Below are 24,891 nucleotides of genomic sequence, written 5' to 3'. Positions count from 1 at the left end.
GATGCACATATTAATGATTGTGATTATTATTGATTGATATTTATATATTTCTTTATTGTGGTTTTGACTATATAATGAGCATGCTCTTTTTGTGAGTTGCTTAAAAGTGTGCCACATGTTGGTCACACAGACAAAGTTAAGTTTCAAGGCATCAATCATCACACCTAGGTATTTGTATGAAAAAAGATTCAGCAGATAATTTCTAAATTGTTTATCATTACTGGAGACAGCATATTATCAGAAAAAAAGGCCAAAAATAATTTTCTATATCTTCTTAGCACTGATGATAAACGTTTTTGTCACACCATTGAATTAGCCAATCAACATTACACTGGTACAATATGGCGTCTTTGCTGCCAGTCGAAGAGATAGTAAGGTAGAATTGTTAGAACATTTTAACAGAAACTGATTGGGTATACTGGTTGTTAAAACTGCAGTGTACAATGTTAACACAGGTGAGTTCATGCAGCTTTGAGGTGCTACAACATTAGTCCTGATTTGAGAGGAAAGTGTATCTTTTACCATTATAAGCTGCATTCTGTTTGTAAATAGAGAGATGCACCAGTAAATTATTTATATATAATGTTTAATTTCTCACCTGCTGACAGAATGTATTTCTTGTCAACATCACTGATTCAAATATATATTTTTTCAAAATATGTTTGTATTATTATTATTATTCCCATCATCAAAGTTAGACTTTTATTTAATGCCATTTTCCTTTATCATAGTCACTTTCGCCTAATGCCAAACAACTATAGACTTTCTGGTTTTGCTTAGATTTAATATTAGACTTTATAACACAAGATAAACAGTTATATTTTATTGTGTATTATGCACTTTTGAAAAATGTTCTTTTGTGTTACATCCTTTCAAAATAAACTTTATTTAACTGTTTTCAGAGCAAACATAAAAACATAATTATATACAAGATCAGCTTTAAAACATATCAAAATACAACAAAAAATAAGAATTGTGGGGGATAATATTAAGTGAAGATAATGCAATTGATCATGTAAAAACATTTCTTCAATATATACAATTATAAATATATGCAGAGAAACAATGCGACATGTGAAATTAAATGAGTATTTAAAGTAGTTACAGTATTTTGTAAGATGTCAGAAATGAGCATGAGCATTCATGATTTTGATATCTAAGATTATTGGAATAACTATTAAAAGATTAAAACAAAACATGGGTTATGATCTTACCTTGAAGAATTAATTTATCTTCAACAGCCAAAACTTCTAACTCACGTTATACAGTAAACAAGTACCATTCCCTTCTTAATCTTATCAAAGACATCATTGTTCACATGACATTTCTAGAATTTCAGTATGAGCTCAGCCATTATTATACACCTAAGTCTAACTGAATAAAGCTTTAAACAATGCAATGTCTAGACTCCATCACCACGTCACAAAAACAACACCTATACCCAGTTTCTTCTCAGTCAGTGTTAAAATTTTGCAGAAACAATTGAGCTCCACAAAATCAGTTAGAAGTATCCACAAGGGCGTCCATTTCATAATCTTGTCATCACTTTTTACAGCCATCCTCTCCATGGAACTGTGTGAAGCACAGGGATTCACGCACAGCTCTGCTCAGCAGTGCCAACAGGTCTGCAGCCCTTGCTACTCCCCTCTGCAGAAAGAGTTCCAGAGCGCAGGTGGAGGCGTAGGGCAGACGCACACCTGATGTACTTGCATCCTGGACAATGAGTTAAATTTAAGAGAAACATGAAGACTTATCTCAAGACAGAAGAAAACTTGGTGATATGTAATTTCTGTGTTTACAGCTTGTTGTGCTGCCCCCAAGTGGCTAAAAAGTCTATTAATGGTTTAAGTTTAATAGTGCAAGTAGTCAGACTCTTTCGACTGCAAGATGAGTGGTTGTGATTTCATACCTGGTAAAAGTCACACAGCCTTGCAGAATCCCATTAGCAAGTATTTAATCTTAGATTACTGTGAAACATGAAGGGGGCACAATTTTCACCAGAACCTGTGCTGATCTGATAGATACCAACCTGGGAGTAAAAATGTAGGGAGATCATTTTGGGGAACCCAAGAGGAGGCAAATGGTCAGTTCCTGTGATGAAGATGAGGAGGTCTTCAAAGGAAAAATCTGCCTTACCACCTGACAAGGACAGATTTCAGTTAAAATGTTTAAAGATTTCTTTTGACCTTTTTTTGAGCTTTATTTGATAGAGACAGCTAAAGAGTGACAGGAATGTGGGGAGAGAGAGATGGGGAATGACATGCAGCAAACAGACACAGTTCGGATTCGTACCCTGGGCCGCAGCAAGGACTGAGCCCCTGCACATTGGGAAGATGCTCCACCAACCGAGCTAACCGTCACCACTTTTTATAAACTTAATGTCTTAATGTCACAAACCATTTTCTTTTATCACTGCCTGATACAAGAACCACAAGAGTCTTTAATTCTCTACTCCATCATCCCTGTGTTCTTACCACTGACTAAGGTGAGGACTGTTTCCCAGTGTCTAACTGTTGCCTCCTCAGCGGCCCTCAGCTGGCTGTCTGGACGGCTGTAGCAAACAGTAAAAAGCTGTTTGAACTCTTCCAGTGTCAGAGGCTGCTGCTGTGTGTTCGTCATCACTGGCACAAACACCTCCCAGTGGGACTGTACCATATCCCACAATTCACCACAGCTGTTCAGCCCATTGATGAACTGGGAGATCATACTGGTGACCCTAAAGGACAGAGGGAACGAGTGATTGTTTTATTGGCTCACTAGCAGCAGTCAGCTAAGCCTAACCCAGAGAACATGTAATACCTGTTTATATAAATATATGAATACTCTCTATGAATACATACAAATAAGAATAAAAACTAGAGACAGAAGGTCAGAGGGCAACAAGGACTGAAATAAAAGAAATTAAAAACACTCAACACAGTGTATGGGATTTAAACCATGAGTGTGTGAATGTGTGTTATCTGTCTGTGTGTCCTACCTATGGTAGATATAATTTTTGACCAGGCGCATATAGATGGCTGGTATTTCTTCAGAATGGGCTGAATAGATTCCAGGGATCCCACAGCTCGCCACCCAGTCACAGAGATTGGGAGATAGCAGCTTCACATCAGTACAACTGTGCAGCTACAAGAGGAGGAGAGTAGTTATTAATATGTGTGTGTGTGTGTGTGTGTGTGTGTGTGTGTGTGTGTGCGTGCATGCGTGCGCGTGCGTGTGTAAGCTTAATGGTGTGTATGTGCATGGTACTGCACAGGTTGATGTTTTGGGGTATTTTGTAATTTAATCTTTATTTGATCCGATAGCCTTATTGAGATTATGGGCTCTTTTCTGAGAGAGAACTGAGAAAAAGGAACATTCACAAAAAAACAACCCACAGGGCAGTTGGTGCAAAAGGTGCATAGTACCTGAAACCAGTTCTGCCGATATTAGTGCATACATGGGAGATGTCTAAGGTTGGGTTGTTATTGGAGTGTGTATTGTAGTCACTAGATATGAATGAGATGTGAGGTAGTTTGGAAGCTTCAACAGTAGAGCCTCTTCTTGACTGTAAAGAAGTCCATCTATTATAACAGAAAACAGTGAACAGAGAAAGAGGTAAAGGTCCCATGCTGGAAGCAAACCGGTTTGGTAAGCTATTTGTGGTCAGTTTTTCTCTACTGTGTAAATTCAAAACAAAAAAATGGAAGACAGTGGCTCATTCATACACCACAACAATGCATCAATTCACCATTTAAAAAAGGCGCATTCAAGATAATCTATTAGAACTTAACCATATTATTTAGTAATTGTATTTACAATATGTGGTGAATTGAATTGTGTGGAAGTTTTATAACTTTTATAAGCTATTTATATTTTAAAGTCACTAAACAAACTAACTATAATGATACATAGAAAATGAAATCATCTCAGCATTTTGAAGTACCTTTTATTTATTTTTTTATTTCATTAGGTGATTGTGTGAGGTTCCTGTGTGTGTGCTACCTGTTGCAGGTACATCTGTGCTTCAGTATCGACAATGTCATTCCAGTCGAAGTCCTCCAAAGATGGATTCTGGCCGCACATCAACTGTGATAATAAAATACAATACAGTGACAAAGAGAATGTGCATGTACAGCTTCAAGCATAATATACAATATGTTCAATTCAAGGCTTTTTAATTTTTTAACCACACACATCGAACAAGCATCAACAAACAGTGGTTTATTGTCACAATATTGAAGTGTATAAACTTTGAAAAGATGTTAAATGTCCACTTTGCCTTTAAGCATTACTTTGACATATTATCTCAATGTGAAGTTGATAGGGCAAACATAATAAATAAAACAATAAATTACAATTAATTTTGTGAGATTCTCGTCATTGCTACTTTAAATCGTGGTGTTTCTTTGCTGCACATCCAACATTATAATTAATATAAAAATTACACACACACACACACACACACAAAGATGCACATGAAACACATGAAAATAACCTGGTAGAGTGTAGGGTGCAGACAACGGGGTCCAGGCCCGCCTTGAGCCAGAGACCAGCCAATCAGAACGCCTGCTTCATAGTATTTCCTGTCTTCAAGAGCTGTGAGGTCACAGGTCAAGAATAGCCGCCCCGGATGACCCTCAAATATAGAACTTTCCTGCAGCTCCAGCAAAGTTAATCTGCACAAGAAGAAAATATCCTTTTTTTTTTTTTTTTTTACATATTATAAGATTATGCTTTAGAGCACTGGTTCCCAAAGTGAACTAAGTGAAATATAAATATATTAAATCGTTAAGCATACAGAAACACATGGACATAGTCACATTCAAAATATACAGCAGGAGTATAGGAAAACCAGAAAATGTTGACAGCTCTGTTTGTATTTCACAGTCAAGTTAGGTCACTGACTGAAATAACCGATAACAAAAAACAGCACAAGCTTCAAGAAAAATCTGAGCCAAATAATCACAACCTGAAAAATTCTCTGAGAGGTCCCTCATTGCCGTCAGTCTCCTCCTCACTGAAGGTTATGATGGGTTTTGCCTTGAAACAGAAGTCTGGCCTCCTCACCACCTTCAGAGTGCTGCGGAGCAGCTCTCCCCTCCTCACACAGATGTGGGTTTCTACGTCTCGATCCACATTCTGCTGCCTGAACAGTCTCAGGATGATGTCCAGGTCAAGCGTGCACTGCACACCACAGGGACAGGTTTAACCGGAAACAGTGAAAATGGTGTCCTCTAACAATCATAACATTTCAGAACCAATCAAATACTTTTAAGATTAAGATTTGGTGAAGCATAAATCTGACTCCTTAAATGTTGTGAAGTATCAAAAATTAAGATTTCAATGGGAATAAATATTGATGTAGTAAGAAAATAATCACATCAGATTGTGGAAGAGACAAAAGCCAAGGCAACAACAAAATCAAGAGAAATACAGAGCATGGTGTACCTCTGGGTAGTTCTGGTGGCTGATGATATATAAAGCACCATGTCCAGAGATCCTGAGTACCTGTTCTCCTGTCCAGCCCTCAGCAGGGGTCTCTGGGACAAATAGCGCCCTGGAGCCCTGCACACACTATAAAGCGCACATGCCATCAGATATAAATGTATTTATATATGTGGAATGAAATTGAAGGGAAAATGGCATTTGCCATCAGATCTGATTTACTTTTTGGCAAGCTAAATTAAATCCTAAATTCAATCTTGATTTGCAGCCATAGACGGCCAAAGAAATAAACAACCTGTAAATATTTACATGCTAAAGTCGATATAGCTCCTACACAGTGATACAAATGCACTACACTAACACACACCTGTAGATATGTGAAGGAGAACCTTTGTCCCAGCCGTCTTACAAACAGCCTCCTGAAGAGCAACGCTAGCCGACTCTGCATCTGATTGGCTGACCAACCACAGTCAATGGTGATGCGAGCAGTCATTCCCATGGCCACCAGAGCTGCTCGTTCTTTACCTTGTGGAACAATGTGCCTGGAAGAACAGAAAAAGGAATGTTTACTTAATTGGAAATATTTCTATTGGATAAGAAAATATCTATGTAACATCAGCAATTAAGTGTCACAAATGAAATATATTGCTATAATTTAGTGTACTATACAGTATATACACACACTACAAGCTGTTTCAGTGAGCAAATGTATTTAGAATTTGGTGTTTGAGATCTGGTGTTTGGGCTAAATCTGTATTTTGGCTGAATGATGAAAAAATTGTGGTCCAAAGTGGAGGCAGTTCATCCTCCGGGGAGCGTGAACACACACTGCACACACTGTGAATACTTGGCATCCTGACCGTTAATGTTACTATCAACATCATGTGTTTTAAATATGTGTACTAATTGTTGCACTATAGAGGAAATGGCAGCAAAACATCAGGACAATGAATATCCACAGCAAATTTCAGGGAAAACTGGCCTTTAGTTACAAGAAAACATCATGGACTACAGAGCTAGTCAATTCTGTCTGATGGTACTGGAGGAAATGTCAAGAGGTCACAAAATAACCAAGAATAATCTAGAGACTTTAAATATCTACACAAAATGTCATACCAATATAGTAAAATAATTGTGCTGTGGAGAAGTCTTCACAGACTAGTGCACAAAAGCCCCCTGAGTAGTATTTACAGGACAAATACTGCAGGCAATTGCACCTCTCACCTCTCCAGCTGTGCCAGGTATTGTCCTCTAGGTAGACAGACCACATCTTTGACCACCAGTCCTGTCTGCTGCAGAGTCTGTCTCTTCCATTTGAGACGGCTAGCTTTGTTTGAAGACGGCTGCAGCACACAGTAACACATCACACTGTATCAACATGATGGATCCACAGAACAAAGTGCAGTCTGAAGGCTGTTGAAGCGCCCAGTAAACACACCATATTAAGTAAATGGGCAGACAGACAGGTTGATTAGACATGATAAAAGAATCTCAACTTTGAACTGAAAAATTATTTGTTGCTTTTCGATGCAAAACAAGTAACCAACAGTAAATCTTAAACTTTAGCTGCAACTGTAGCAGGAAACAATTCTGGCATGGTTTAATGAGTACCACTGAATTACCACTGAATTAATTAGTGGATTAATTAGTCGATTAACAGACAATCATTATCATTATAATCATTATCATTATCTATTTAGCCATTGTGACATAGAAGACTTGACTATATAATGGGTTTAGGCTGGTATCTCAACTTGAAAAAGCAACACACTGACTTACTGAAAGAGCAGACTGAAACTTTCAACACAGATAGGCAACACTTTAGTGTTGACTGGTTGATCATCATTCAGTTAGATAAAATGGTTTTAGGATTGTTTGTTTGCACACATCATCCTGTTGGAAAGTTGATTTACTAATCAGGAAATGACACAATAAAACCTCAGGTGACGTACCAGGGTCATGATGGAAGAATTATTTGAATTCATCTCGATCAGCTCACTCTCAGGCACTCTGAGGGGAGGAAACACCTATATGGAGCAAAGGAAAGAAAGAAAATGAGCTGCACTGAGAAGTGTTATCTTGAAAATACAGTTATCACATGCTAAACAAACCAATCCACTTTATTTTCCACAGTATTACAATACGCGAGGATGGGATTCTCTTTTGAATTGCAACTATTTTTATTTTTACATTGCTCATATTACTAACCTCCATTTCTATTTGAATTTCTTCCATGTATTCTGAGACATGGGAGCAGTGCTTGGCCTCGTCCTTTGCAGGAGGCTCTGTTTTGGGTTTGGCCAGCTGTCTGAGTTTGGTCTGGACCTGCAGCTCTGGCTCCTCGTCACAGTCAGCGACCAGAGGATGTTCAAGGCGTCTCTAGAATCAAGAAAAACAAAAAGGAAGATGTTGTACTGTGTCTGATCATTGACTATGAAATATACTGTAAGAATGGCATGGTATATTTGCAACACATTATTGTCAAAAACCCAAAATGGTATAAAAGTTGTGATAGTTAAGAATCTGAAAAGGGATGGTTCACCCAAATCACATACACAAACTCATTAACCTCCTTACTCCTAGATTATTGGTTTCGAGCCTTTTAGGTTTGTGACCCCCTTAAAATAAACAAATGTCTACTTCTGACACTTTGTCACCAATTCAATGTGTCTAGGGGTGACTAGTTCAACCAAAAAGTGATATTGTCTTCTTGTTTTATCTGAACCATTTTCAGAGGTAAATTATCCAGTAATTCACAAAGGAAAAAGCAAAGATTAGAAGAACATCTTTAATTATTGAAAAAGGAAATTAGTTTTTTCTGTTTTCATTCCATTTAATCATCTCTTGACCTTTCCATCTGTTGTGAAAAATGATCTGTTTTATCACACGTGAACAAGTCACATGATATTTATAGCAGTTTATTTGAACTAGAATACGCAGTATCTAATCACAGTTTTCTTGTCATTTCAATTTCTTTGAATTTAACTTCAAAACACACCTGGTCAAAGCTGTAGTTTTCATCCTTCTCCTGTGCTGGTATCACCACACAGGACTCCTCTGAAGAGAACAGCTTCATCTCAATGTTTTCTGTGATGGCCAGCAGCGCAGCCTTCCTCTCACTCTTCATCCTCTCTGACACAATGTCCTTTTTGTGTTTTGTCTCAGATTCCTGTCCTTGATTTAGCCTTAACCTTCCTCTGCTCTCTTTTTATTTTGTCTTATTCCTTTTTATCGCCTTGATGTCTTTACTGTATTCACGTGTTGTACTGCTTTCTATTTCCTCTCTACTTTCAGTCACAAACAGTTAACCCTCCAAATATTTTTTGGGTAGTGGTGGCCTTCCAAACTTCTAAACTCTCATTATCTCAAGCTGAGCTCTATCAGAGTCTAAAGCTCTGATTGGCTCAGAGTTGTCCTCTTAGATTGCGATTGGTTCTGTGGATTGTTCTGAAGTCCTCATTGGTTGAAAGCTGTGTGAAAAAGCTCTGGTTGGTTCTGGAGTATCATTAGACTTACAACATTGTCTGTTTTTTTTTCTTTAATTGTTTAAATTCTAATTTCTACATAATAAACCCAAGTGTTCAAAGGAGTTTCAGATGGGATTAATCAACCCCTCTTCACACATCCTTTGTGGCCCATTTCATCACTGACCTGATGATTGAGTCATTTTAAATGAATCACTTAACACTCAATATTTATTCCCAAAGTAAAGTTACAAAATACTAGATTATAAAATCAAAACTGAATAATTCTAAAATCAAAACTGAATAATTTGAATAGTTAACTGAATAAATTGTGACTTTAGGCTCCATAAACCTTGAACATTGTGCTGAATGAACTGTATTCAAACAGCCCAAAACAATAGAAAGACTTAAATTGCAGAATTTAGCAGGAACCCACAGCAGGCTTTGTTTGGAGACACACCTCATTTCTCCGAAGAAACCGTGGTGACTTAAGACACACTGAACAATCTATGATCAATGTCAGTAAACTGTGACAGCAACACAAAAGAATTCACTCAAACTCAGACCAGCAAGACACTTAAAACCTATTCTTGATTAAGTTACACAAGCTTCTCATAAACCAGTTTTCAGCCTTTACTTATTTACTGAGCAAAACACTCCAGTTAAAAATAGAGTTATAGGAAGCAGTAAGTTGTGGACTGATTTATTGTAGTTTGGACAAAATATCTTTAGGATAAAGTCCAACATTCTTGCTGCTTCAGTGAAAAACAAGAATGTTTTTTTCACCTTCCTGAAATCATTCTACAGATTTTTACTCAACTATAACAGAAACAAACAGGCTGATTTGTTATCTCTCCAGGTACTTCTTACATAACATAAATGTTGATCTAATCAAGTGGTTTCCTCTTCAACAGTTGTGCACTTACCGTACACTATACTCAAGTCCCTAAATTCTCTAAACTCACTTCCTGAATTGCAGGGCCTGTTTTAGAACTAGAAACAGTAATACATAAAATAAGTAAAATAATAAAATAAAAAATAAATTATCATCTTTTTATAACCATATACATTGTGGTCCGCATTTAGAAATGTTTCTTTGTAGCTAAGGCAATTACAAAAATTACAGCATATTACAATATGAATGGCAAATGCAATTCAGAAATGCAAAGCAACACCCATGAACAGACAGCTAACTAAAAATCCATGAAAAAAGAAGCATATTGCATAGGGGTGCGACAATTATATTTTTATATAGAAAAATGGAATTATCTTTTAATTTCAATGATTATCCCAGTGTCGCAGGTTTTAAAGGTAAATGGTTACTGTAGTTGAAGGAGCCTTCAACCGTCTAGTGACTATTATTTTTATTTTTGCTTTTAACAGTTTGCTCTTCAATTCACTGTTGTTTGTTTCCCATGTTGTACTTATGAGTTACTAATATTTAAATTAATTATTTAAATTTGACCATATGGCCTTAGTGCGGTACACTCCAAAAAATATATAGTTCTAATATAACTTATATAACACTTGACACCATGTAGCTTATCTTTAAAGGAATGTGTGAATGACATTGAAAAACCAACAAAGTGTTGATCTTTACAAATCAAAACCTGACAAACTGTGACTCACAGTATAATAGTCAGGAGAGCTTTAAATAAATTTAAACTGAAAATCGAAAGTCAAATCAGATTGTGGTTTTGAATAATCTAAAGGCTGGACTGTGTAGCTCCCAGGAACATGAACCCATAGGAGAACCCAAAACCATTTTTTGATTTAGATGTGCTCTGCATGACCTGCTCTACACGCTGCAGGCATTTTTTGTGCATTCTTTATATTCTATTCTTTTCTATATCTATGTTCAGCAAGAGACAACAGATACATCACCAGAGTGACTGATCAAATCAGTTTAATAGCTTAATACTCAAAAGGTAGTCAAGTAATTGTGCCTCTACAAACCTCTACATGATTGTCTAAGGACAAACAAAGTGCTGCTCATATCATAGAGGTTAGAGAGGCAGGATTGTCAGCTTAAATAATCCTCAAACACCGCTGCTGAGGGGCTTGTAAACAGCAGCAGTCCAGTTGTCAGCAGTAGACTGCAGTTGTTCTGTGCATCAGTTCAGTGTGTCAGACCAGCAAGTGTCTCTGGGTACATGTCAACAGGTGAGGCAGAAAGTATGAGGCTGTGCCATCGTCCGGTATTAGCTCCAGGAACTCTGTGGGGCTCGTCTCCATGGCAACCACGACCAGCGTTTCTGTCGGCATAGAAAACAGACACAATAAAATGCATAGGATTGTTGTCATGGATATTTTCTCCAGCAGCCAAATTATTACCTTTGACAAAATTGTCAAATCTTGATAAATTGTCTGGCCTTAGAAACCACTGGTGCACTTTTAATAGACTGATTGTATTCTTGGAAAGTGTCTACCTTTAAGAGCAGCCAATAGGATGCTGTTGTCTGGAGCAGCTCTCGTCCTGTTACAGAGCTCAGGGAGCAGTTTCTGCCACCACAACACCTGCAGAGATAAGACAGGGTGATACATTTGAGAATCACTGTAAAAACACGGACAGGATACAGAGTGAAAGGGTTACACACTTCACAGGCTACTGCTCAGTACACACCATATGTTTGTCTTGTAACTGGTGATTGGCATAGGCTATGATGGCCTGAGGACATCGGTCCAGCAACTTTTCAATGCTCCTGTCGTACTGCCCCCTTCTGGTGGCACAGAGAAGGTGCAGGCTGAAGCCCCACAAGGTTTCCTCTGATAAACGCTCCAACAGAGGCATGACAGAGCCCACAGACAGGGACGGACCACACAGGAGAGACTGGAGGAAACAGGGACACAGGAATGGTCAAATGTAACTTTGAAAAGATGACATCTTTACCTTTATTCACAAGTAATGTAATGTATTTACTTATATTTCAGTATCAATTACTGAGTTTGCTAATCTTTTAATTTCTTTGATATATGTGCTACTGTCCAAATCCAAAATTTTAGAAATACTGAGTCACTACATCCAATCTCAGATTTTCTTTTCATTTTTTAATGTTTAATTCTTTTATCCTTTATATTATATTTTGTATGTCCTTGGCTTTTTTCACTGATGGCCTAGCTTTCCTCCTCCCAAGAATAAATAGTTCTGCATATTATATTCCATTTCTGCCATATTCTGTAAATAGAGCCAATAAATCTGACACACTGGACATGCAAGTCTTATTTTAAAACTGATAACAGATTGAAGTCAGACAGTCTCTGTGGTCTCAATTAATCTTATTTATTTATCAATTCTTACTAAGGTGACTACATTTGTGGCATACAGGTACAGACTTATTTTGTTTATGAATAAATTACCTGCAGTTTGTGTAGTGCCTCCTGGTGTTGGCAGCTGATAGTGTGAGCTGGACTGAGAACAGTGAGCCACGGGTACAGAGCACCATAATGGGAGCACGAGTGGATCTGAAACATTTGAGTGGATTGAATGAATGTTACACAATACCTACAATATTTGTTCTGCCTGTTCTCATGCACTGAATAACAATTTTCTACATGAAAGAAGAACAGTTTGTTGGTAATAAACAAAAGAAATTCTACCAAGCAAAGACAACAGCAGTCATTTTTACGGTACCAGCTCATCAGCGCTCTTCAGCGGCCTGCGTCTTGACGATGCGTTGAGGTGTGTATCTGAGTTTGTCAGCTGGTCTATGTAGAAACACGCCACTCGGAACAGAAGTTCCTGGATGACAGCTTCCTGCGAGGAGGCCATGAGCATCGCCTCCCAGAAATCCACTTGTAAGCAATTCTCACAGCCCAGCTCCTAGACACACATACATATACACATACCTTTTTATTGCTATTCTTTTCTCACTTGAAAAAAATTAAATGAAGACACCCTGTTTTAAGTCATATTTTAAGCTATCACCCTGCTGCTTTATTTGCTGTGAATTATGAGGCACACTCACCTTGAATATGTGATCAGCATGCTCCAGCTGAACTTTGTTGTTTTCATGCAAAGCCACAATGGCAGCCACTAGCAGTCCTGGCTGAGACTTGGCCAACTGGCGAGTCAACACTGTGGGACGGATGTGTGTGTGCTGGCCTCCACCTCCACCGTGCAACAACAGCCTTGGCTCCTCGATGAACCCGTACACAAGCAGCATCTAAACACACAAACACTGTACTGAGAATTCATGTCTAAACAACTGATATATACTAAATATTTGTACACATCGCTTATTGTTATAGGCCTATTACATGTTTCTATTAAAGTTTATAGCGTGTACAAGATATGGAATAAAAAATAGATATCAGACAGTTGATCTCAAACTTTTGACAAGCAGAATAATTTACAGTGTGTGGTCATCAAGCTAAAAGATTCTAAATGTTAATGTGTTTTGATATTAAGCACATTATTTTTGATTGGATTATTGAGACTCAATATAAATATATTATTTATTTATGTCAAAGTCAAAGTACTGGTTTCAGCTTATTCTCGACTTGGTCACATCCTTAAAAACACACCCACACACACCCCTGTCCCCTCTAACCTCTGCGTGTCTTTCCATCAGTTGTGTGTACTGTGGGAGGTCGTCCAAAAGCAGCATCATGGTTGCCATGGTGATGGTCAGTGGAACCGACACGCCAGCTGTGTCCTGCAGACGTTGTAAGATTCGCAGCGTCCGGGCAGGACTGATGTTTACCATGGACGGGCTAGCACACATGCTGACCAGCTCTGAAGGCTCTGATTGGCTGAAAATGTCTATGACCTCATCAGCTCCTTCCTGCAGGGAGAGAATTCTTTAATTGGGGGCGTAGAAGCAAAGCTGTGAAGCACCCATTGTGTTTGTAGCTATTCTTATTTGGGCCTAGCAGTGTAGTCTGCGATGGCACGTATTGTGTTAGTAGCTTTTCCTACTATTATTATTATTATTATTATTATTGATCCTATGGCAGCTCCTAGAACGCCATGGTGAAAAGTTCTGAAACTTGGCACATGTATTCAGGACAGTGCCATGGTGCCTCATGACCCCTTCTTTGAGAGGCCCAATTTTGGAGATTGACCTATAGGGGGGGCTATAATTAGCAAAAATGCATTTTTGCTCATATCTTCATATTGCTTTGGACTTTAACCTTAATTCCAGTGTTGACTGATACTCTCAGACATCCCAGTACATTTGCTAAAGGACTCTGTAATACATACATACATAGATTTGGCGGCCATTTTAAATTTAGTCAAAAACACACTTATGATTACAGAGGGCACACACTTTGTTTACATGAAACTTGATGAATATAGTCTTCAGACCATGGCTGGCTCATGGTTGAAGTTTCATGTCTGAACACCAAACTCTTTTGCCGTAACAGCCAATCCAAGTTGGTGACAAAGCCGCCAAACAGGAAGTAGACCAATATCTCTGTGATGCCTTGATGTATCGACACAAAACTTCCTGAGCAGCGATAGGCTTGCCTGCTATGCTGTTACACTGCTATGCCCCCCCATGGCTGCTTGCAGCTATATTTCTGATGTTTATTTCTACCTTATATATTAATGATCTTATTCTGGATAACTCATGGTACAGAAAACCTTACAAAACAGCTGATAAACTGGTGTATATACAAATAATATAGTGTACTTGAATAACTACTTAACTGCATGTTGTGTACACAATTTAAATCATGTGTGTTTGTGTATACCTGACTGAGGCTTTGCTCTGTTTCTTCTATCAGGTAATGCTTCAGGTAAAACAGGAAACCAGGGCCATAGGAGGGAGTACTCTTGGGAATTGGTCGGTTCCTGGCGATGATCTCAGTGACTGACAGACCTGACATCCTGTAGTACGGCAAAGCCAGGTGGCAGTCTTTCTGACTTCCCCTAACAGAGCAGAAAAGTACACAGTTAGTGCTGACACAACTTACAGATGATCAGCAGCGACAGATCTTCCACAGAGTCTGCCATGTTAAACTGCCGTGTTTTGACAGTAGTCCAGAACAGACAAACTAAACATTACCTCTAGATAGGGCGTTTCACTTTACTGTAGGGGGCTACAATCAAATATTACACCACTGGACGCCACTTAATTCTACATACTGGTCCTTTAAGAGTGAGGTAAAACAGGAATGGATTAAGTAATTTTGGGGAATTATACCACTAAATTTAATCATTAGTAGACCAAATGGTGAGCTCAAAATGCTGCCAGTATGCTCATGATGCTCTTAGCAATTGTAGAGATGAACCACTAAATTTAAAGAGGAACTTAACATCAAGCTAAAAAGCAGAAAAGTCCCTAAATCCGTGTAGTAATATAAGGAAAGCTGATTTCATATTAATGCATATTAGTGTCCTGCAGTTTAAGTGTGTGTGTTACCTGCTGAAACAGTCTCCCAGCTGCGCACAGTTCTGTCTGAGTGCCTCCTCCAGTTCTTGAATGTCTGTCTGTACTGCTGTCTCTTTCTCGGATGGTCCGTCCGCTTCTGTCTGCAGAGATGTCGCGGGGTCTCCCACGATGTTCTGTTGCTGCCCAGATGTTTGGAGTAAGGAGGCACGGAGGAGGAGGTGAGCTTCACTGAGGAGGTGCCGAAGGCTTTGAGCCTGCAGGTTGGTTTCTGCATACCGCTGGCTGTATTCAACCTGACACACACAGACACACAGGTTAGTGTACAGACTCATAAACATGTTCACATATTCAGAGTGTAAAATCTGTATCTTATCCAGCCTCTAGTACTAAAATCCTAACTTTTTTTAAACATATTTTTTTTTCTTTAGTAATCTTTAATAATTGTGCATCCAAGTGGATTTTTTTGAAGTTTTGTTTAAGTATATCTGTATTACCATCTCTTGGTAAAGAGTGAGGGGGTTGACGGTGTCGATCACGTAGAGGTTCCATCCGTGTCCCACTGTGCTGGTTTCTTTGGGAGAAGAGATCGTCCACTTCCTGCTCCTGAGGTCAGAGGTTATACAGAGAGGTAACAAAAGGTACAACTGAACAGAGAGATGATTTAAATCCCAATGTCTCATCTCACAGAGTAGATGTCTCAATTTTAATCTCAAGATCCATGATTCATGAAATCAACACAAAAGGAAACATGCATTAGGTGCCAAATCAGTGATCATGGATCACTGATCCCAGTTTGTAGTCTGTAGTCGATAGTCTACAAACTGGGATTCAACCTAAGTATCTCCTATTTCAAAGTTGCTTTATAAGTAACAACAGCTGCTGTTCAGTTTTTTTAATCTGTAACTGGCCATCTTTACAGGAGACTGATAATACACCAAGGAAATACACAATGAAGACACACAAACAGCGAACTAAACATTGCATGACAGATTTTCCATGAACCCAGTTGAAAAATGATTCCATGTTTGTCATGACATTGCACATGCAGTAGAAACTACAAGACCAAAAAAAAGGGTTGATGTTGTATACTGTGATTATGGGTGCTACAGTATCTGAATCAGCATCATACTCCCAGTAAAGAACAACTTCTTGATATGTAGTAAAACCACAATTCCAAAAAAGCTGGGACGCAGTATAAAACTTAATTTATCCCAGAAGACATGACAGCCAGGACTTCCAAAAACAGTTTGAAATGTGGACTCATCAGACCACAGCCCACTTCTCCTCAGTCTCAAATGAGCAAAGGCCCAGAGAACTCAGCAATGTTTGTGGATGTAGATATAGGACTTTAACTTTGCACGGTAGAGTCTTAACTTGCATTTGTAGATACAGCAACAAATAACAGTTTCCTGAAGTGTGTTTTTAATGCAGCGCTACCTGAAAGGTTGAAGGTTATAGGCACTGATGACAATGATAGTTTTAGACCTTGCCCCTCACATGCAGATATTTCTATGGATTTTCTTAATCTTTTAATGATATTATGGATTGTAGATCCATGGAGATCCATAAGTTTCTTGCAACTGCAGGTTGAAATTGTTGGGACTATTTTAGAACATGTTGCAGACATGATTCACAATGAGCATATTTATACAAAAAACAATAACTTTTTTTAGCTTAAGCCTTACATAACTTGTCTTTAGACTGTAGTTATATAAAACTAAAAAAGGTATAGCAAATCACTGCATTCTGTTTTTATTTATGTTTTACACACTTTTTTGGAATCAGGGTTTGTATATCAACTTCTATACTACACTACTAAAATGTACTACTATAGTTTTCATGACCAAAGAGACTGTTAGCGAGCTGTTAGTGAACAGGTTAACTTAAAAACTAACTTTCCCTGTGGCTATATATGTGTGTACGTGCATGTGTGTGGTTGTGTGTGCATGAGTGCGTGTGTGTGCATTTATATATGTTATGGGTTACAAGATAAGGGGTTTGTGCAGGACGGGGATGTTCAACGCTGAAATACTTGTAAGGTGTTGTTCTGCCTCTGCCGTTGTTGCCCATCATCATTTGTGCAGAAAGTGCTACTTAAAATCATTTTAATGTTGAATTCTTAGATACAATTACAAGCATGACAGTCAGGTGTATGCAACATTGCATAATTTATAATCTATGTTCATTTTTTCATGAGAACACATAAAGTTGGATTACTAAGTGAGCCGAAAGAAATCCCAAACTTTTTAATTCCAAAACATGATTAGTTTGTGAGCAAAAAGTCACACACACACTGAGGGCAGTTAGGCAGGTTAAGGTGGGTTTAGGGACTAAAACGGGAAGTGTTGTCACTTCAAGACCAAGCTGTAATGCCATGCAGAAATATGTATCACTGAACTCTACCTATAATATCTGGATGCTTTAGGACCTCTGACTTTACTTACAGCTTCTGTACAGGAGGTAAAGTAGTAACAGGGAAATGGGTAAACTTCTGCACTCATTTAGAAAGGTCATACAATGAAAAACAAGGTCTCAGGAATTACAGGGAATATATACTGAATTTATCAACTATCATGTGTATTCTAAAATAATGTATCTGTGCCAACAATGAAAATCCGCAATCAGCTTCAGAATTATAGAATTTTAGTCTGAAACGTTTATTTCATGATTTATTTTCTCACTGGGCCAATATTGTTTCTCTTATGCTGGACTCTCACATAAAAAAGATGATAGTACGTCTCCTTTTATAATTTTTTAAACAAACATTTACTTCTTTTGCAAACACAGTTAGAGTGAGGAGAGATGCTTTGATATGTTGAACTTGTGTTTTCTTCACAAGGCATTTGTCTTAAAAACCTGCAATACTCCAGTAATATAATGCAACAAGCTGCTTCGATGGACGCTGAGAGAAAAAAAAGCTTTTTGTGACATTAAAATGTGAAACAGAATCCAAACTGGCAAGATTTCCCTTTTACATTAGGGCTGATATGAGGATTTGCCTAATAGTCACCGCTAATGTGAATATTTCCAGGGTTTCTTAGCATTGCAGCTTGGCCTGGATGCAATAACAAACACTGAGATGGGAGTTTGGGGTTTGTCTTACAGGAAGGGGCGTGATAGAAAGCTCTCCAGAGCCGGCGTATTAGCGGGATCGATTCCCACCGCCAGGAAAATACCAGTCAGCATGGTGTGTTCCTTCAACTCGCTAAAATAACAACACACATACACAGTAAACAGGTTTATTAACGCATGTATGCCGGTACACACACACACACACACACACACACACACACACACACACACTGCTGATAAATTCTTCTTTTTTGATACCCACACGGAGGTATCTGATGACGCTTTTAAAACTAAAAGGTGTATGACCTATACACTGTCATAGTGTGTTCATTTATGACTGCGTTGTTTGTGTGTTTGACTTACAGGCCTCTGCGCTGTGTGGTGCGTTCGGTCTCCTCTTGTGTCTCTGTGTCGGCAGCGGAGAGCAAGATAACATGGCGGCCGTAGACACACACTGATCGGAGACCAATAAATAGCTGCATCCTGAGCGCGCACACCTCCAGGCTGGAGGGCGGGCAGGCCTTCAAACATACAGATGAACAGACGTACAGTGCACGCTTATTACAGCTAATTTGGTGAAAAAGTGGAAGCCATCTTTGGAGCCATGACCGCAGTGTTTTTGAACATTTTACCTCAACTTACAATCTTGACTTCACATTTTAGTAATAACTAATCATGGATGTAAGCACATGCTACGTGCATGAACATTGCATAATTTAATTTTTGTTTTTAATTCAGAGATTCCTTGGAGGGAGGATGTGTACATGTACCATGGTTTGAAAACCAGTGCCCTAATGAACCTGTAACTGCTGTAGTATCTGTAATAATCACTTGCTTTAGCTCTTTAGCTCTGACTTCAGTAACTGCTGATAATATTTTTTCTTCTTTAGCACCTATTTAATAACTTTGTATGTCTGTTGTGAAGTAGCATATTCAAAACAGGTTTCTGCTGCAGGAAATAGGGATGTGGCCAGACTGAACCATACAGCAGAGGCCACAGAGCAAGGATATAAGGTCAGGCTCATACCTTCATGGTGGTATCGATGTATGGGTCTTCAATCCTGGCCGCTACTGCTGCACAGCGCACTGTGAAACACTGCAATGCACTCCTGGCCAGGCACACACAGAAAACAAGATACAAACTTACTATGCCAAACAGAAATCTTTATCATTTAGCCTCACTTTGAAAAGACTAAATGTTGTAAGTGATTAAAAGTTTGAATGGTTGAGTGTGAAGTTGAACTGATTTCTGTATCAAATCAGACTGCAGACATACTTTGTTATGACGTGCAACAGGAAGTCTGTTAGCACCGCCTCCAGGACCTTCTCTGGATACTGATAGGTTGAGAGAAGCTCGACACCACCCTTCAGACTGTATAGGTAGCCGGTGTTGGGGAGAGAGAAGAAGCAGAACATGCATGCTGGTTCCTCCAGAGACACTGACTGATTACCTGGAGAGAGAAATACACAACATGTAACTCTAACTCACTGTCCACCTGAAAGCTTTTTCCTTTCAAGAGCTTTCAAACACATGATGGCATTGTTATGGTTGCCAATTCATTACACACACACATGCAGACACACACCTACACTAAAATGTCACATAATTAGTAAAATGCCTATTAAACCTAACATAACTGTGGGTTCCTATGACAACCTATTCTCTCTATATGTCAGTCTATATATGTATCTTAAACTGTCTGCTGTACTGACTGGTGAACAGTGGGTAGAGCTGCAGGGAATGCACTTGAGTTTCCTCCACATTGCAGCCCTGGAAGAAGTCAGGAGAAAAGCGCCTGCAAGACAGAAATGACAAGTTAAACACACACCACACAGGGAAAATAGACTCACTGTAAAGATCTGAAGGTTGAACTGGTTCTCAGAAATAGATACCTGAAGAGAACATATGACAGTGTGTATTGTCCTATGTCCTCAAGCCCAGTTTTTTCAATGTTGACAGGGATGTCACAGTCTTTAGCTCGATCACCGAGCAACTCCTGGTTCCTCTGGAGGACCAGAAAGTCAGTCTGGTCTTCTAGATGATCTGCTACACACACACAATCATACACAGATATACACATGATTCTCTCATGTGATCCACACTAAAGCCTGATGGTAGCCAGGTGCAAAGTAAGTTTAACTGTATAGGGAATAAAGATAAAAGTTAATATATTCCACAGCTTTTGGCAAACATGAAGAGCTTAAAGAACACATTTAGGACTCATGAAATACTCTGCTTGAGATAATTATTTGTGTCTGACTCATTCACTCCAAGAATCTGTGAATATGCTAAGAATTTTCACTTCAAAAGTTGAACTGCTGGACACAAGATGTCCTTGAGCTCAAAGGCCACTTTAATGTCTCTGCTGCTTTAAGTTTAATGTGAGTCTTCATTGCTCCATGCAGGTCTACGCATGCCTCATATCCTGTTTAATTCAAACATGAAGACAACATAAGTCAATTAGAAATGTGTGTTACAACCTTTATTTGTGTCTGATGACTCTTCCATGATTTTAGTTTCAGACGATGCATCCAGTTTCAGCACTAGCACCTCCAGCTCTGCCTGTATAGCCACATATCCTCCACACAGCGCCACCTATGGGACAGAGGTGATGTTAAAGTAACCACAGCCACAGGTTATCTATTTCTATTACCAGTAAAATAATGTAAAAAAAGCAAATGTGAGTGTTTCGTTTGTGAAATTATCAAGAACTATTTTTATTCTGTTTATGTTCTTTATGTTATGTTCTGTCCATACTACCAACTTATAAATGTTGTGATTGCTATTGAGCAAGATATTTCAGTGTTTAGCTGAGAACACAATGTGCACATAGGGCTGATATTTTTGGATGTATTCATATAAATATATCTGATAGAAATGTAAAGCACAGTTAGTACGGGTTATTATTATCATGCATGACAACTCAATAAAACAGTTATACTGTTTAAGACAGTTGGATTATGACTACTTAAAAAAAAAATAAAAAAAGAGAAAGTGTTTGTACCCGTTTAGGCTTGATTTTTGGAAGATGCAGGATAACTGAGCGCTCAAAATCCAAGATAGAAACATTCTGGGTTGAACTGGAGGTCTGACCTAAAAATTAAGGAGGACAGGAAACCATTTCATCCAGCATTCTTCACATATATATATATATTGTATACATGGTTTATGAGCACATTTGATCGCTTTAAGGTCAGTAAAAATAAAACCAATGATTAGCACTGAGACTTTAATGACATATGCATTTGTTTATGATAACTGAACTTCTTTTATCTCACCGTGTTTGTGTACTACTTATGGAGATAATTTTCTATGTGAGGGCTCACTTCTTTTGAGGGTGGTAACTGGATCACTTAACTCCAGTTTACATATTACAGTTTTCTTTGCCTGAAAATGTGTTTTTAATTATGGGTTACTTTTCTTACATTACCTTGACTCTGGCTGGAGCTCTGTTGATTGTTCGGCCAGGTGCTCTGAAGGATCTGCTGACTCTGATTCTGCTGTTTTTTTTTCCAGAGAAAGAAACATTATGCCACTGGAACATTTAAGGTATGAAAAGTAGTCAACTTAGGTTCTTCAGAGTATTGTAACAATGAGAAAAACATGCTTTAGAGGAAAGCATGTTGGTCTCTTCCAAGAAATCTGGTAGATCTGAACAGTAATTACAGGAATAATTTTTGAGCAATGAGGACTTCCATCATATTAAAAACCTCAGTCTTTAAATTCAGATCATTTGTATAAAAAGCTCTACACAGGAGTTCAACTCCCAGATCAGAATTTGGATTCTTACCAGGCTCTGCTGGTTCTGTCTCCTCAAAGTAAACAGAACCAGAGTGTTCTCACAGGCAACCAGAAGGTCTCCTCTTATAGAGCAACATGCTACAGCAACAGGACGCTCTGAAAGAGGGATCTCAATGATCTCCATCTGCACTCCACCCCGCACAGACGCCCCACCCAGCAAATGGCCCAACAAACGCACCCCGACACGAGCCTTCTCCTCTGCCTGAATAGAAAGCATGAAATAACTACTGTGAGGGAAGAAGTCAAAGAAGATAAGATTATATTGCAGACACATTGATGGGTGATGATGCTATAGGACATCAATCATTTGGTATATTTCCACAGTCATCGGTGGACAACGACCAATTCAAACAAGGTTTAATGTTAATACCACAATGAGCATTTTCCCCTCATGGAGATTTATTTGTTGACTAAAAGCTGCTATATGTTTTATTACAATGTTTAGCTTATTTCAAATTAAAGTTGTATTATAGTTTAAATTAAATCACATATTTTATCTTAACACTATGATCGTAGTTTTTGTGAGAAAGCTTAGTTGGTCAGTATGTACCTGGTAGCGCCAGTTAGTGTAGGCTCTCAGGTAGATGGCACTGTTCTTTTCCTCAATGGTCACCAGGTAATCTCCTGGAAGTGACAGTGGGGGTTAGAGAGGAACGAAGGAAACAAATAAAGTGCAGCTGGGAACTGACAAAGGAAGAGAGGTAATGTTTTTACCTATCTTGCTGTGCTGGATGCTCTTCACAGTGCCCATGGTGGCAAAGCGACAGATGAGAGGGCAGCCCTCCTGCTCCACATTGTAAGCCTCCACCTTGGTCCAGTTCACATCACAACACAACAGTCAGTATCCTGCAGAAACCTCTCATCTAACAAAGGTTATCACTCAAGAATTAAGAGAAAGTGATGAGTGCTATGACACGTGAGTATTCCCACAATCCCCATAATGTATATAATATTTATTATTAGCTTATATTTATTTAATGCTATTGTATGTCAATTTAATGAGGTTTCACAGGTTCTATCAATGAGCATAAGGTTATCTGAAGTTATTTACACACAAATGACAAACAGGATGACTATGGCTTAATAATAAATGTGTTTTAAAGGTAACCTTGCATCCTCCAGTCGCCACCACAAACAACGCTCCACCTCCACAGCAGACCAGGCCAGGTTCCTGCTCCACCTGAGCCACAGAGAGGGAGATTGGTTAAAAGATGATACAAAAGAATATATAGAGAGATATTTGACTATACTAGGGTTTTTTTTTTAACTCAGGCATGTTTTGAATCACCATCAGCCAGGCTGCAGTTACCTGTACTATCTGCTGTGAGGAAAAAGGATGGCAGTTGTAGACGTGCACCATGTTTGGTCCGCCTCTGGGAAAGTATATTCTGTCCAGCGTGGAAGTCTAATTAAAAATGTTTTACTGCTGCTTTGAAATCTATGAACTCCACCACTTTATCTGTGTTTCTAGGAGGCTTCATCCAGCAGGACACCTACCATCATTAAAAACAAAACACAGTTAAGACATCACAGTGAAGCTGAACATGTAAATGGCATTTTTTTTCCACTGTACAATGCACACATTTTTATAGACTAAACAAATTATGCAAGAAAATTATTCAGTAGTTTAATTAATGTTTTGAGTTGAAGCCCTAATGTAATAAGACAGTGATTCCCATATAAACTAACATCGTCCATCACATGTGACAAAATAAATAAGATACGCAGTTTTCAGACACTTACATGGATTTCACATGGCCAGTAAAATCAACAACAAATCGACAGCAACACATCTTTCCTAGGGGACATGGTCTTTGTTATCCCATGCAAACTGTTCGTTGAATGAGTACAACATGAGCTATCTACATGACAATTAACTGTTTTATCTTTTAGTCAAATGACCAGAAAGTACCACAGTCAACTCTAAAATATCACCACGGACAATGAATATTGTAGTATTCAGTCAAAACACAACAAAATATGAATGTTAGCTTCCTCTGCTCCTCTGGCAGTGCACCGGGAGCTTGTGTCCCGTGTCTGTGTCTCTAATCGATATCACATGCCGCAGTCTTGTGAGGAGCAGAGGGTGTACCGACTCCCTTTCAGGTTAACCCTCCGTTTACTCACACTCTAACGGATACGCTAACCTTTAATAGTCCTAAGAGAATAAAATATTAATTGAAAATTACGCACTTTGCTGCCAGATGTTCGGTTTCTTCTCTCTTCCTACTTCAGCTTTCACCGCTACACCGACTGATTGGTTTCACGCTGTAAAGCAGGAAGTGAACGTAAACGACAACAACAAAGCGCCCGCCCCCTCTCGATTTTCATTGGCTCACATTGCTGCTTGTGTTGCGTTTGACGTTTTCATTGGCTATCGAGCTGTCACAAACTATAGCGCTGATCTGTCTATGACATTTAGTTTTTTTCTTAGACATTTTTGTCATTACCGTGTAAACACTCTGGTGCAGTACTGTTTTACTCACACTGCAGTAAATGAGGAGTTTTCATGGTTCTTTCGAGTCAAGGGAGTAAAAAAAGAAAAAAAGTGGAGCACATGTATTCCCCCGGTTAGTTAATGTGATTGCAGAGTTGTTTTGTGGCCATTGCTAATAAATTTTACTCTTTACATTCGGAGATATACTACGTTTCTATCTATACTACAGTACCCATGAGCCTTATGGACCGTTGCTATAGTGACGACGCCAGCAATTAAAGCATAACATTACATTGTGCCGAGTGATGTTTATAGTCAAGAGCAAAACACTGCACTGTAGCAGCTAATGAAATG

The 24,891-nt window shown here is 38.7% G+C and overlaps 2 protein-coding genes across 7 annotated transcripts; both read right to left on the bottom strand.

Annotated features, from left to right (window-relative positions):
* Positions 1–1,005: 1,005 nt before the first annotated feature.
* LOC104919058 (uncharacterized) lies at positions 1,006–8,847 on the bottom strand. The gene is made up of 13 exons (XM_019259989.2): positions 8,423–8,847; positions 7,633–7,803; positions 7,377–7,451; positions 6,649–6,767; positions 5,792–5,966; positions 5,428–5,553; positions 4,949–5,163; positions 4,475–4,655; positions 3,982–4,065; positions 2,978–3,123; positions 2,475–2,716; positions 2,030–2,139; positions 1,006–1,713 (listed from the first exon to the last, which is right to left on the bottom strand). Exons 1-13 carry the CDS (start codon positions 8,549–8,551, stop codon positions 1,543–1,545), a joined length of 1,944 nt encoding a protein of 647 aa, XP_019115534.2. The 5' UTR covers positions 8,552–8,847; the 3' UTR covers positions 1,006–1,542.
* Positions 8,848–10,777: 1,930 nt separating this feature from the next.
* hps3 (HPS3 biogenesis of lysosomal organelles complex 2 subunit 1) lies at positions 10,778–24,605 on the bottom strand. Of its 6 annotated transcripts, none has more exons than XM_027290368.1 (26): positions 24,587–24,605; positions 24,294–24,368; positions 23,410–23,593; positions 23,209–23,280; positions 22,815–22,908; positions 22,651–22,724; positions 22,090–22,302; positions 21,730–21,799; positions 21,304–21,392; positions 20,780–20,894; positions 20,192–20,345; positions 20,012–20,094; positions 19,575–19,749; positions 19,326–19,407; positions 18,662–18,819; positions 18,330–18,431; positions 15,721–15,829; positions 15,257–15,519; positions 14,586–14,763; positions 13,439–13,672; positions 12,854–13,051; positions 12,520–12,708; positions 12,246–12,350; positions 11,512–11,718; positions 11,318–11,405; positions 10,778–11,143 (listed from the first exon to the last, which is right to left on the bottom strand). In XM_027290368.1, the coding sequence occupies exons 3-26, from the start codon at positions 23,458–23,460 to the stop codon at positions 11,016–11,018; spliced, it is 3,231 nt and encodes a 1,076-aa protein (XP_027146169.1). In that variant the 5' UTR covers positions 23,461–23,593; positions 24,294–24,368; positions 24,587–24,605; the 3' UTR covers positions 10,778–11,015. The 6 variants fall into 6 exon arrangements, with proteins under 6 accessions (XP_027146169.1, XP_027146170.1, XP_027146168.1 ...); XM_027290369.1 differs by lacking the exon at positions 24,587–24,605 and adding an exon at positions 23,844–23,898 and having other exon boundaries at positions 24,294–24,346; XM_027290367.1 differs by lacking the exon at positions 24,587–24,605 and having other exon boundaries at positions 24,294–24,387.
* Positions 24,606–24,891: the final 286 nt, after the last annotated feature.

Source organism: Larimichthys crocea, chromosome XVII (assembly GCF_000972845.2).
Source record: "Larimichthys crocea isolate SSNF chromosome XVII, L_crocea_2.0, whole genome shotgun sequence".
NCBI lineage: Eukaryota > Metazoa > Chordata > Actinopteri > Sciaenidae > Larimichthys > Larimichthys crocea.
This window is presented reverse-complemented; position numbering and strand designations above follow the sequence as displayed.